This window comes from Rhinoraja longicauda, chromosome 15, assembly GCF_053455715.1.
Source record: "Rhinoraja longicauda isolate Sanriku21f chromosome 15, sRhiLon1.1, whole genome shotgun sequence".
NCBI lineage: Eukaryota > Metazoa > Chordata > Chondrichthyes > Rajiformes > Arhynchobatidae > Rhinoraja > Rhinoraja longicauda.
Window position 1 is genome coordinate 7,548,482 of NC_135967.1, and position 14,827 is coordinate 7,563,308.

The 14,827-nt window shown below is 47.4% G+C and overlaps 1 protein-coding gene across 3 annotated transcripts in view; it reads right to left on the reverse strand.

Moving 5' to 3' along the window:
• Positions 1-14,827, reverse strand: part of ophn1 (oligophrenin 1) — a 195,949-nt gene that overhangs the window by 14,985 nt on the left and 166,137 nt on the right. For all 3 annotated transcript variants that reach the window (XM_078412146.1, XM_078412147.1, XM_078412145.1), the window contains exon 23: positions 3,317-3,377. In XM_078412146.1, coding sequence (XP_078268272.1) covers positions 3,317-3,377 — 61 coding nt within the window. The remainder of the gene's footprint in view (positions 1-3,316; positions 3,378-14,827) is intronic.

The window sequence follows — 14,827 nt, forward strand, 5'->3', positions numbered from 1 at the left end:
AGTTTCATTATTAACAGTGTAACATATCCCCAGTACCTCACTCCAGTGTCAGAGCTGGTTATAAACCATACAAAGAAAGACTCAACATGTTGGAGTAACTCAGTGGGTCAAGCAGCATCTCCGGATGACATGAATAAGCGATGTTTCAGGTCGGGACCCTTCAGAAATGTGGCCTGATCTGCTGAGTTACTCCAGCATTTTGTGTCTTTTTTTTGTAAACCAGCACCTGCAGTCTCTTACGTCTAATGAATCCTTGCCCTAGTTCAACTTTCATTCCGATCTGACCGCCAAACCCGATAATGTTTGTGACTGGTGCCTATTCCAATACCACATTCTCAAGATTCCAGCTGTTTAGAAACACCAAAGAGATTCATCATCCCAAACATATCGCTTTATAATGAACAAATGATTTAATATTTCTAATAATGTAATCTCTGATATTTGTCTGTCAGAGTCACCCATGTATTAGGATTCTAACAGGAAAAGGAGGGAAGGGTGGAAAACAGGAACAGTCTAAAGTAACAGTCTAAGACACAGTCTAAGAATAAAGGGGAGGCCATTTAAAACTGAGGTGAGAAGAAACTTTTTCACCCAGAGAGTTGTGAATTTGTGGAATTCTCTGCCACAAAAGGCAGTGGAGGCCAATTCACTGGATGAATTTAAAATAGAGTTAGATAGAGCTCTAGGGGCTAGTGGAATCAAGGGATATGGGGAGAAGGCAGGCACAGGTTACTGATTGTAGATGGTCAGCCATGATCACAATGAATGGCGGTGCTGGCTCGAAGGGACAAATGGCCTCCTCCTGCACCTATTTTCTATGTTAATTATCCACCCTCATTATAACGGAGAGAGCTCAATAGTAAAGAAGATGGAGAAAATAACTGAAGCCTCTCCAGGAAGAACAGAGATAATTTGATGGCAATCGATTGAATGACAGCAAGGTGCTTGGATTCTGAGAAGGAAGAAAGTACAGCAAATTAACACCAAGCTCCAGAAAGAAAGTCACAGGAACAAACCAAACGAATTCATTAGATTTTAATCAAATAACAACCGATACTGCAAAGGTGATGTGGGGCCATCAGCCTGAATTGTCGACACTGTTTCTCGTTCCATAATCGCTGCCTAGCCAGCTGAGTGTGTCCTGCATTTCTCTCTTAATTTCATCAGATTTTAATTTGTTGCTCAAATTACCATAACTACCTAGGCTAAGGGGAGAAAATGTAGTCTAATCCACAGCCACTTGCACATCAGGTACACGTTAGTGCAAAAATCTGCAATTGCAAGATTTAAAAGCAGCAGGCTCGACTTAAAGTAGACATCTTGTTTCCTCTTTACTTTTCGTTTACGTTTCCTGAAGGCAGGATATTCACAGATTGCAACATCCCAGAGATTTTAAAAGAGTGATTAACTTTCGGCTCTCTCAGCTTCACTACCGGCTAGCTTATGTTAACTTGGGTTATAGTTTTAACTCTGTACCTCTTCACTCTTTCCCACACATGGGCTGTGCTGCACTTTCCTGGGTCAACTTCAGTCGGGTGTTGGTTGATCACCAAGGAAACTCCAATGCACTTCCCTGTTGTCGACACAGTTGACAAGGGGTCACAGTTTAAGGATAAGGGGGAAGTCTTTTAGGACCGAGATGAGAACGTTTTTTTTCCACACAGAGAGTGGTGAATCTGTGGAATTCTCTGCCACAGAAGGTAGTTGAGGCCAGTTCATTGGCTATATTTAAGAGGGAGTTAGATGTGGCCCTTGTGGCTAAAGGGATCAGGGGGTATGGAGAGAAGGCAGGTACGGGATACTGAGTTGGATGATCAGCCATGATCATATTGAATGGTGGTGCAGGCTCGAAGGGCCGAATGGCCTACTCCTGCACCTATTTTCTATGTTTCTATGACACACATTGATTGAAAGAGACTGCAGGGAAACAAGCCTTTGGCCCATCGGGTCCGCACCATCCATCAATCACACGAGTTCTATGTTATCCCACTTCCACATTCATGCCATACACATTAGGGGCAATTTACACAGGGCAATTATCCTGCAAAACTGTACGTCTTTAGGATGTGGGAGATAACTGGAGCACCTGGAGGCTGCCCACGCGGTCACAGGGAGAATGTGCAAACTACACACTGACGGCATCCGAGGACAGGATCGAACCTGGGTCTCTGACGCTGTGAGGCAGCAGCTCTACCAGCTTCGCCACCCCGGCATGATGCAGTGATCAGGTGACATGACTGTAGTGTGAATGACCTCTGACCCACTGGGGAAAAAGGGCAGGACATGTTGGCAGGCTTCCCATCCATGATCACTATTCAGTTACCAACCATTTCATTAAATATTCATATATGTAAATATACACACCCAGGCTCTGTTTGATCATAAAGTGTATTTGAACAATGGATTAATACCAACGGGAGAAATCTTTGATCAATATTTTGCAATCTTTCTATCCTGCCACTTCCTCAGTCAGTGTTCCTTACAAATATCATAATTTCATCCTGATGTAGAAAGAAAGAACTGCACATGCTGGAGTAACTCAGCACTCCAAAGACGTACATGTTTGTAGGTTAAATGGCTTGGCGTGGGCTCGGTAGGCCGAAGGGCCTGTTTCCGCGCTGTATCTCTAAACTAAACTAAAATCAGCAGGCCAAGCAGCATCTCTGGCAAACATGGATAGGTGATTTTTCGAGCCCGAAGAAGGATCTCGACCCGAAACGTCGCTTGTTCATGTTCTCCAGAGATGCTGCCTGGCCTGCTGAGTTACCCCGGCACTCTGTGTTCTTTTTCACCCAAATGCTATCTAATGCATCCCAAGTTTGGAAGAACAAAATCTCACATTGTGTGGAGAATTCATGAAGAAATAATTACTTGTCATTTGAACCCCTGCCACAACAGGAGGGGGGGGGGGGGGGTAATCGTGCATTTCCTGATCCCCATAGGGTCAACAGAGAAAGGAAATAATATCCTACAAGCCTAGTAAGTGTTAAACCAAGTAGACTAACTTCTAGTAAGTAATCATACTTAAAATTGATGAGATAAAATTAGCAAAAGGAACACCATCTGCTTAATGCTTCCATCCCCAAAAGAACATAAACGATGTCTGTGCAAGAAATATGGCACCTAAAATTTTATAAACCAACGAGCCTTCAGGCAAGGTTGAATTTGCAATTACCAGTCAAATACTTTAAGACCTTAATATTTGCTTTATTGTTGCATGGAAAGAGATGTTGATAAGCAACATCGCTGTGATTCTAAGTGACAAACGGAAAGGACTCCTTTAGCTTATGACATAATCAGTGTCGCCTTCACCTACCTCATCTTTCGCAGTAATGTTGCGGGCTGCAGGCGGAGACAGTGGTGGAGAAGGGTTCACACTGTTGAGAGTAAGCAAAACATTGTCAGGGATATGCAGAAATCACAGTACAACGCGCAGTACAACAGTCACTCATTCACATTTCTCCATGCTACATTATTAAAGAGGCAGAATGACGGAGCAGGGAAGTTAGCCTCTTGGCCCACTGTATCCATGCAGACAATCAAACACCAACTCGCATTAATCGCACACTGATCCCCTTTGATTGTCCGCGCATTCCCACTAATTCCCTCCCTGATTCCACCACTCGCTTACAGTGGCCAATTAACTCAGCAACCCGTGCATCTTTGATATGTGGGAGGAAATGGGAGCACCCGGAGGCAATCCAGATCACAGAGAGAACGTGCGGACTCACACAGACAGCACCCAAGGTCTCGGACCAAACCTGGGTCACTGGAGTTGTAACGCAGTGGTCCTACCTTCTGTATTGCCATTTTAATTAAGCCCCGCGTGCGGAATCTGAATATGCTTTTCACAGGAACACACTCCCATCTCAAAGCTTGCACAAGTGATTCATATTCATGGGCGAAGCCAGTGAAGATTAATGCTCTCAAGTGATCAGGTAAAATGAACAAAATGTCCCCTCTTCCTTGCCCTGGGTTGAAACTAATTGATATACATTCTCTCTTCTGAATGATGAGCGACTAGCTTGTCCATTCAAATAACACAGCACGGAAATGAGTTTTAACATTAAGCTACTATTGCTGTTATCAGGCAACTGAACCATCCTACCAAAAACTAGAGAGCAGTCCTGATCTACCTCATTGGAGACCCTCGAACTATCTTTGATCAGACTTTACTGCACTTTATCTTGCACTAAACGTTATTCAAGTTATTCCCTTTATCATGTATCCGTACAGTGTGGATGGCTCGATTGCAATCGTGTATTGTCTTTCCGCTGACTGGTTAGCACGCAACAAAAGCTTTTCACTGTACCTCGGTACACGTGACATTAAACTAAACTAAACTCAACTCAGCTAGAAAATGGACAATTGTGTGAAGTTGGTGCATTGTACAACCAAACTGATTATTCAGTAGTACTCACAAAATGCTGGAGTAACTCAGCGAAACGTCTCGACCCGAAACGTCACCCATTCCTTCCCTCCAGAGATGCTGCCTGACCCGCTGAGTTACTCCAGCATTTTGTGATACCTTCGATTTGTACCAGCATCCGCAGTTATTTTCCTATTCAGTAGTACTCTTACTACCCTGTTTAGCTTCAAGCTCAGAGATGCAAACGAGGCAGATCTTGGTTCAAAATCCCATTATCATAAAATCCGTTATGTTCTGTAATAAATTCCACTGTTTTTATAGTTCCAGTTAACATAGCTCCAAACATCACAAAAAAAGTCTTTGATTTTTAATTAGAATAGCAGAAAAGATTGAACAGCTCTCTAAGATAAAGGGTGATCTGAAAGAATCCTTTGAGGTTACAAAAGGGCTTAGGAGTGTAGAAAGAAAAGAAGATTCCATCGATGAAAGAAAGGCCATCTAGCGAAAAGACAGTGGTACGATTTACTAGTGAATCAAAAAAGGAATTCAGGAGAAACATGTTTACTCAATGTGGAGCTGGAACCTCATTACTAGTGGGCAGTTGAGATCATAAGTAAGCAAAATGTGATCGGCCATTTGACCGCCTGAATCTGTTGTGTCATTGCCGAAGAACAGTTGATCTGAGATCCAATTCCAAGTGCCTGGCCTCTACCCCAAATCTCATTGGTAATAAAATTCTATCTCGTTCAGGTTTAAGGTAAATAACCTCCCCAGCATCAATGACCATTTACAAACACCTTCTCCACCTTCTGCCTCGTCGTTATCCCTGCATTGTCTGATACTAATTGTTAAACTACGGGCTCCCTGATCAGTATGTTGTTTTCTCTCCATCTATTTTGCCACTTCCACATAATACCATAGAAATTTAGTAGAAAATCACACCATAACCTCACTACGTTCCAGGGAATACAAATTTAGATTCTGTAGTTTCTCCACATCACTTGACCTTGGAGGTCAGATAAATGTACAATGTGCACCCTCCAAGTACAATATCCTTCTTAAAACATAGAGAGGGAAACACATTCATCCAGTTGTGGTGTGACAGGGCTTTGTGCAGCCAGAGTGTTACTTCTTCTTCCTGTGCGCCACTCCAACACTCCATTGGCGTTCCGGAGTTGCGTCTCTGCGACACTAATGACCTGTGCACTTCCAAGTGTCTTTGGATTTGCAACCCCACTGGTTTTTCCATTGTTTAGTAAGTACGCTGGCCCACTCTTCATGAAAAGCAGATGACCTGGCATTTGGCCACATCCAAGCCATGGAACACTGGTAACCTCCTCATCAGGTCAAGTATCTGCCTTCAGAGTTTCGGCTTTGGCTTTGAGTCCGAACTCCTTCTGGAACTCAATGTTGACAACATCGAAAGTACATCTTCCTGCTCACTGGCAGTGGGCAACGTGATGTATCTTGGATGTTGTTAACATGCACTTCCATGTTAACCTCTTCCATTTCTACAGATTTTAACTACCTTTTATCACTTTCCAGGCTATGTCCGACCCTCGGCTTTCTTTGTAGGAAAGAACTGCAGATGTTGGTTTAAATCGAAGGTAGACACATCGGAGTAATTCATCGGGATAGGCAGCATCTCTGGAGAGAAGGAATGGGTGACGATTGGGGTCGAGACCCTTCAGACAGTCTCTCCGAGTTGCTCTAGCATTTTGTGTCTCCTCAGCTTTCTTTCTTCCCTCCCACCACAATCAGTCTGAAGATCAACCCCGACCCTAATCACCTATCCGTGTTCTCCAGAGATGCTGCCTGACCCGCTGAACTACTTCAGCACTTTGTCTCGATCTTATTAACCAGCATCTGCAATTCCTTGTATCTCCACTTTACCAAATTATGATGCGTCTTTCAAACTAATTGAAAGTTATTAGATGTTTGAATGTAGCAAAGGCCTCAAAGTTAGTCAGGGAGGAACATGTCCATCTGCAAGCACATCAATATGTTTTGTTAAGGCCACCTCAAGATTCCTCCTGGTTTTCTTCTCTCATACCTTTGATTATCTACTAGTCTAGCATAGTCACGATAGAACCATAAATTAACATCATAATGCGCCCAGAGCTTTTTAAAATGCTCGCAGGCAAAAACTGTCGAGTTAAAACATCACTGGATCACTTCAGCTAACCAAAAACAGCTACAGTACTGAATCCCTGCTGTGAATCTGGAGGGCTTGCTTATTTAACGTGTTATTCCAGGTCAATGTGCGGTTAGCTTGTTTCAGCTAAAACTGAATCTCATCCGTGTACCCGCGGTAACGGTCAAAATTGTCTTTGACCCCCACGGACTGTAATTCACATTTGTGACTTCGTAATGTATTAAAAACAGCAGACATGGAGATACCAGAGAGTGTAAGAAAATAACTGCAGATGCTGGTACAAATCGAAGGTATTTATTTCACAAAATGCTGGAGTAACTCAGCAGGTCAGGCAGCATCTCAGGAGAGAAGGGATGGTTGACGTTTCGGGTCGAGACCCTTCTTCAGACTGATGTCAGGGGGGGCGGGACAAAGGAAGGATGTAGGTGGAGACAGGAAGATAGAGGGAGAACTGGGAAGGGGGAGGGGAAGAGAGGGACAGAGGAACTATCTAAAGTTGGAGAAGTCAATGTTCATACCGCTGGGCTGCAAGCTGCCCAGGCGAAATATGAGAAATATGGAGATACCAGAGAGGTGAGCGGAGGAACCAGCGCTGCCCTCGTAGCTGCGACTTGCCTGCAGTCCGTTGTCTTTTGTGTTTTTTGTTGTTTTTGTCTTAATTGTAGTTTAAATATGATGTAGTGTTTGTGGTTGTGTGTTATGTTGGGGGGGGGGGGGCGATAACTGTAACATTGTCTCTCTCGAGCGGAGATCCGACCTTTGTTTTCTGTGTCGTGTCTCCGTTCCCGCTGCGGCCTACCATCGGCCATGCACCTGAGCTGGCGGCCTCCGGCTGGGACCAACGGGGCTCTGGTTCGCAGAGCCCGCGGCCCGGACTCACCACCTGCGGCGCTGGCTGCCTTCGGATGCTGTGGGAGCGGCTGCGCCTCGTCTACGGCGCGGGCTGCCTGGACGTCGGAAGCCCGCAGGCCCCTGGGTGGGGGCCGACATCGGGAGTTCCGGCAGCGGCAGCGACAGCGTCTTCGCCCGCCCTGAATAGCGGGGCTTGGGTCGGCCCGTTGCGGACCTTTCACCGTCCGGCACGGCCTGGAATAGGCCGCGGGATTTTCTCCGCCCGGCGGGGGCTTCAATGCCGGGAGCCCCGACCGCCCCGACGTGGCAATTTCAACAGCCTGACCACAGGAGAAGACGGCAGGGGAAGAGAAAAGACATTCTGGCCTTCCATCACAGTGAGGAGGTGACTGGAGGAGACTCACTGTAATGGATGTTTCTTTTGTTTGGTTTATGATTGTGTGTTATTGCATTTTTATTGATTATTCTTATTGGTCTTGTTGTTGAACTGCGGGTAATTTGTCATTTCACTGCACATTTATGTGTATGTGACAAATAAACGACTATTGACTATTGAAAGCTGAAGTCAGAAGCTGAAGAGCATGAGTTCAATGAGAGATGCATAGGAGATTCACTCGGATGGGTTCCGTTGTGGAGCATTTCAGAGGAAATGAATTGAGAAAAGCGAAAATAAATCAGTTGTGTTTGTATTCCATGCAGCAAAGGTGACTGATTGAGGAATACAAAATTATGAGAAGCATAGATCGGGCTGCACAAATTCTCTCCCCTAGGGCAGAGATGTCCAAAACCAAAGTGCATAGGTTTATGATAAGGGGTAGACCTAGTTTAGTTTAGTTTAGTTTAGAGACACAGCGCGGAAACATGCCCTTCGGCCCACCGAGTCCGCACCGACCAGCGATCCCCGCACACTAACGCCATTTACACAATTTACACTTGCACCAAGCCAATTAACCTACAAATCTGTACGTCTTTGGAGTGTGCGAGGAAACCGAAGATCTCGGAGAAAACCCACACAGGTCACAGGGAGAACGTACACACCCCGTACAGACAGCACCCGTAGTCTGGATCGAACCAGGGTCTCTGGCACAGTAAGTGCTGTAAGGCAGCAACTCTACCACTGCGCCACTGTGCCGTCCAAGCGAGAATTATCTTCGCCCAGAGAGGGTTAGGGATCCAGACCACACTGCCAGAGGGGCCAGAGGGGCCAGAGGCCCTCAGTACATCTTGAAGATGTCTGGACAAGCACTTGAATCACCAGGTGTAGGTGATGGAAAGTGGGATCACTCGATGATCAGCACTGACATTGCAGGCCGATTGGCCCATTTCAAGGGCATGTCATATTTACCCAGACCAGGGGGGATAAACGAGCATGAAACGTGATGCTAGATCACGGGGCAAAGTGCAACAATGGCTGTTAATGGCCAGCAGGGCTCTCCAACAGTAGGCCTCTTCTTCTTCTGTAGTATGTCTTTTAGACCTGCAGCTCCGTTGAGGTGAGCCAGGCCAACGTGTCATCGTCCAGGTCAATCAGACCTCGTTCACCATTCGGTGGCCGATATTTGGGGCAACTGGTGACTCTGTGGGCCTCTCTGGCTCAAGGACACCACAGATAGAAAAATGTCATCTGATCAGTCTTCGGAAGTTGTGGCTTACTGGATTATCACCAAGATGGTTGCAACTACAGAGAGCTCAGCTCATACTACGGGTAGGGACAAGAGGGTATTGTGTCCTCCGTTATATTAAAGGTTACCGCAATCTCTCAAACTTAAAACGTCCATCACCATAGAATGCGGAATCCGGATCTTTACTAATTTATTGAAACCCCAGTCCCGACTTCTGTAGATTCAACTGCAATTTAATACTGATCCGTATTAAACAGTGGTAAAGAAGCCATCTGGTATGCTTGCCTTCATTGCTGGGGGCATTGAGCATAAGAGTCAGGAAGTCACGATGCATAAAACTTGAGTTTGGCCGCATCGCGTACAGTTCCAATCGCCACCTTACGGGAAGGATTTGGAAGTTTAGAGGAGGGTGCAGAGGCTTGCCAGAATGCCGCCTGGATTAGAGGGTTTCAGCTACAGGGCAAGATTGAATAACGTCGGAGGTTAAGGGGAGACAACAGAAATATATAAACTTACGGGGGGCATAGATAGAAGAAAGTCAGAACTCGTTTCACCCAGGTGGAAATGTCCAGCAGTGGAGGACATGGCTATAATGTGAGACGGGGGGAAGTTTAATGGAGATGTGTGAGGCAAGGTTTTTTTTACACATAGTGGTGGGGGCCTGGAACGCATTGCCAGGGGTGGTGGTGGAGGCAGTTATGATAGTGGTATTTATGACGCTTTTAGATAGGCATGTGGAAGTTCAAGGACTAGAGTAATATGCATCATGTTCAGGCAGATGAGATCAGTTTAACTTGACATCGGGCTCGGGACAAACATTGTGGGCTGAATGGCCCGGTCCTGTGCTGTTCTATGTTTAAACAGGGGTAGGCCAGGAAATCCAACATCACTGGGTTTACAATTTTAGATCCAGTTGTTAGGCACACTGTTGTCAAGTCAAGTTGAGATGAGTTTATTGCCTTATACACCCACCACCCTTTGTGGGTGATTTAATACCCCTATTAAATCTTTCTCCCCTCACCTTAAACCTATGTCCCCTGGTCCTCGTTTCCCCATCTCTGGTCGAGAGACTCTGTGCAACTACCCGATCTATTCCTCTCATGATTTTATGCACTTCTATAAGATCGTCCCTCATCCTCCTGCGCTCCAGTGAATAAGAGTCCCAGCCTACTCAACCTCTCCCTAAAGCTCAGACCCTCAAGTCCTGGCAACATCCTGGTAAATCTTCCCTGTCCCCTTGAACCTGGAGATGTGGGACCTTGGGATTCCGTCCACCCTGCCTGTTGTGGCTGAGAGAGGAGGGATGGAGGAGATCTTTGATGATTAGATGCGCCTTAAAACAGCGCCTCGTGCAAGTGCTATCGATGGAGGAGGGCAGTGCCCATGTGGACCAAGTTGTCTCCCACACTCTGCCGCCTCTTGAGTTGCCATGCATTGAATTGCTGCACCAGCCCATGATACAACCGGTCAGGATAGTTTCGACAATAGAAGTATTTGGTGACATGCCGAATCTCTTTAAACATCTTAGAAAGCAGAGGTGCTGGCACACGACTACATCAGGGTGGGGCAGAGGGAGGGTGGTGGGGCAGAGGGAGGGAGGGTGGGGCAGAGGGAGGGTGGTGGGGCAGAGGGAGGGTGGGAGCAGAGGGAGGGAGGGTGGGGCAGAGGGAGGGAGGTGGGGGCAGAGGGAGGGAGGGTGGGGCAGAGGGAGAGGGGGTGGGGCAGAGGGAGGGAGGGAGGGTGGGGCAGAGGGAGGGAGGGAGGGTGGGGCAGAGGGAGAGGTGGTGGGGCAGAGGGAGGGAGGGAGGGTGGGGCAGAGGGAGGGAGGTGGGGCAGAGGGAGAGAGGGTGGGGCAGAGGGAGATGGGGTGGGGCAGAGGGAGGGAGGGAGGGTGGGGCAGAGGGAGGGAGGGAGGGTGGGGCAGAGGGAGGGAGGGTGTTTGAGGCAGGTCCCAAGGCTTTGGTCTGACATGAAACATTTCATTTCAAATCACCAACATCACATTTGGGCTTTGAGAACAGCAGGAGAGGAGTTTGGTTGCCTGTAATTTATAGATGTTAATATTTGCCTGCAATGAACTGATGTTACCCAACAATCATTTCCAGATTTCCTCCTATCGTGGAGGGCTTGCAGCAGGCAAAGCCATAAGTCGGAAACCTGAGTTAAATATCGTCAGTCAGAGTGGCTCAGCTGGTGGAGCTGCGCTGGCCCAGCTCCAGTGGCCCCGGCTTCAATCCTGACCTCCGGCATTGTCCGCGCGGAGGGGTCTCTCTTCAGGAACGCACCCCAGGGGGGTCTCTCTCCCTGGGACCACTCCATGAATCTCCCCATGTGCGGACACTGGACCATGCTGGAGGGGGTGGGAAGAGGAGACCATGCTGTTGAGGGGGGGTCATACCCACGTGTGTGCTGGCGCGTGGGGCAAGTCTGCCCAGGAGCGCCCCAGGGAATGTCTCCCCGTGACAATGCGGGGAGCTCCCCCCGACTACTCCAGTTTCCTCCCACCCACCTCTTGAGGATGTGCAGTTTGGCAAGTTCATTGCCCGCTACGTATTGCCCCAGAGAGCGGGCAAGTGATGGAATTTGCAGAGAGTTAATGGCAACGGTCCTTCTGCAAATTGGTGCCTCTCTCCACCCTGTTGGTAACAGAATGGGAGGAGGTGGCACTCTTAAAATAAACGCAACAAGAACCCTGCAGTGAGTCCATTGGCAGTGCACACTGCAATCACATACAGTGGGGGGGGGGTGTTAATTGACTTGACTGGCAAAAGACCAAGGCACGCAGACTTGACTGCCGTGAACAAGCGATGGAGTTGCATTGATCCCAATTGGTGATGAGGGTTCATTCCAGTCACTTCAGCCATGAAGGAAAGGCTTGGAGTAATCATGAGGCCAGGTTCAATAAGGTATGGAGCCCCCAACATCTTCTTACACCCATTGTTCCTGTAACTCGCTGGATGGTGGGGAACCGCAGGATGATGGAAGTGGACTGAAGGTCAATGGAGTGGGGATTTTGAATCTTGGAGAAGTCATCACGTTTACATACATCATCACATTATCTTGGAGATATCATCCCATTCAGTCCATTCATTTTGTTTCTCCATGATTTGGCTACAAAGAATGTACAATATCAATGGATTGAACGAAAGTGAAGCAAGCAATATTTGGTCATGGTTAAGGTTAGGAATGTTCATCGGGCTGACTCTTCCTGTTGCTGACTTCCTAGTGCCTCAGGAAAGCGGCCAACACAATCAAGGATACTCACAACCTTTCATTCTCTCTTCTCCCCTCTCTTGTCAGGCAGAAGGTACAAAGGCTTGAAACTATATACCACCAGATTCAACAACAGCAGCTTGCCTGCTCTTATCAGACTCTTCTATGGACAATGGACGGCACGGTGGCGCAGCAGTAGAGATGCTGCCTTGCAGCACTTTCAATGCCGGAGACCAGAGTTCGATCCCGACTACAGGTGCTGTCTGTACCGAGTCTGTACCTTCTCCCCGTGACCTACGTGGGTTTTCTCTGGGATCTCCGGTTTCCTCCCACATTCCAAAGACATACAGGTTTGTAGGTTAATTGGCCTGGTGTAAATGTAAACATTGTCCCTAATGTGTATAGGATAGTGTTAATGTGCGGGGATCGCTGGTCGGCGCGGACCCGGTGGGCCGAAGAGCCTGTTTCCGTACTGCATCTCTAAACTAAACTAAAAATATAGGCTCGGAATGCAATGCCCAATCTTCTAATCTACCTTGTTGCAGCTCTTGCACTCTTTGTTTTATCTGCACTTTGTGGAACTGTAACACCACATTCTGCACTCTATTTTCTCTTTTGTACTACCTGTGTGGCATGACTCACCTGGACAACACACAAGAACAAAGCTTTTCACTGGATCTCAGTGCATGTTACAATAATAAGTTGAAACAGCATCATTTATGATGAGGTTTTACCCTTCTCTCGGTCCTTTCAATCCACAACATGGAAGAGGACAGATCTGGCAGTGGCAAGGAGTTAGTGCCTGATGGCATCAATGAGATCTTTTCTTTAGCAACTAAAGGCTTGTGATTCGGAGCAAATATGTCTGTGATTATTTAATAATGGACCGACCTTCAGTAAGTATACCCTGTGAGTATGCTGGAGTTTGTAATATTGGTGAACGCTGTCATGAGTGGCTTACTGAGCAATCTGTACAACTGGCTTTGAGAGGGACATGTTGGATTCCAAGTCCAGATCTCAAACTTCTTCTCTGCACAAAACATACACAAGAGCACAAGGAATAAAAGCGTAGGCAGTACTACCCATCGAATGTGCCCCACCACTCAGCAAGGTCATCTTCATTTGGTTGCTGGCTCACATTCTCTTTCCCGCCTGAGCTGCAGAACCTTCACTGGTGCTCCAGAGATCAGAGTCTTTACTGAGCATAATGACATTGCTCACTGGAGATCCAGCCTTTAGAGGCAATTTACTCCTCAACGAAGACTCCAGTGGGAGTCCCTTGCACAGTGAATATGCCTTCTAATTCCAGATTCCCCCCATTAGGACTTATCTTCGATAGACATTGGTGAGCCACGTGGGTTTTTATTAAAGTCAAGTCAAGTCAAGTCAAATTTATTTGTCACATACACATACGCGATGTGCAGTGAAATGAAAGTGGCAATGCCTGCGGGTTGTGCACAAAAAGAATTACAGTTACAGCATATAAATAAAGTTAATAAGTTACTAAACATAGCACAAAAAGTGTCGACAAAAATTTAGTCTCTGGGGTTATCAAAGTTGACAGTCCTGATGGCCTGTGGGAAGAAGCTCCGTCTCATCCTCTCCGTTTTCACAGCGTGACAGCGGAGGCGTTTGCCTGACCGTAGCATCTGGAACAGTCCATTACTGGGGTGGCAGGGGTCCCTCATGATCTTGCTTGCTCTGGATCTGCACCTCCTGATGTATAGGTCCTGCAGGGGGACGAGTGTAGTTCCCATGGTGCGTTCTGCCGAACGCACTACTCTCTGCAGGGCCATCCTGTCCTGGGCAGAGCTGTTCCCAAACCAGACTGTAATGTTGCCGGACAGGATGCTCTCTACAGCCCCAGAGTAGAAGCAATGAAGGATCCTCAGCGACACTCTGAATTTCCTCAGTTGTCTAAGGTGGTAAAGGCGCTGCTTAGCCTTACCCACCAGTGCGGCAATGTGCGTTGCCCACGTCAGATCCTCTGCGATGCGGACTCCCAAGTATTTGAAACTGCTCACCCTATCCACAATAGACCCATTTATCTCCAGTGGCGTGTACGTCCTTGGATGTTTAGCCCTTCTGAAGTCCACAATCAGCTCCTTTGTTTTAGTGACATTCAAGAGGAGGCTATTGTCCTGACACCAGAGTGCCAGATCAGCCACCTCCTCCCGGTAGGCCTTCTCATCGTTGTTGGAGATCCGGCCCACCACCACAGTGTCATCAGCAAACTTGATGATGGAGTTTGAGCTGAACCTGGCCCTACAGTCATGTGTGTACAGGGAGTACAGTAGGGGGCTAAGGACGCAGCCCTGGGGGGATCCTATGTTCAGGGTGAGGGAGCTAGATGTGTGTTCCCCCATCCTGACCACTTGGGGCCTGGCAGTGAGAAAGTCCAGGACCCAGGCACACAGAGGGGTGCTAAGCCCCAGTTCCAGCAGCTTCTCAACCAGTCTGCTGGGGACTATTGTGTTGAATGCTGAACTAAAGTCAATGAACAGCATCCTCACATAGCCCCCCTGGCTGTCCAGATGAGAGAGAACGGTGTGTAGAACCTGGGAGACCGCATCATCCGTGGACCTGTTCGGACGGTATGCGAACTGTAGTGGGTCC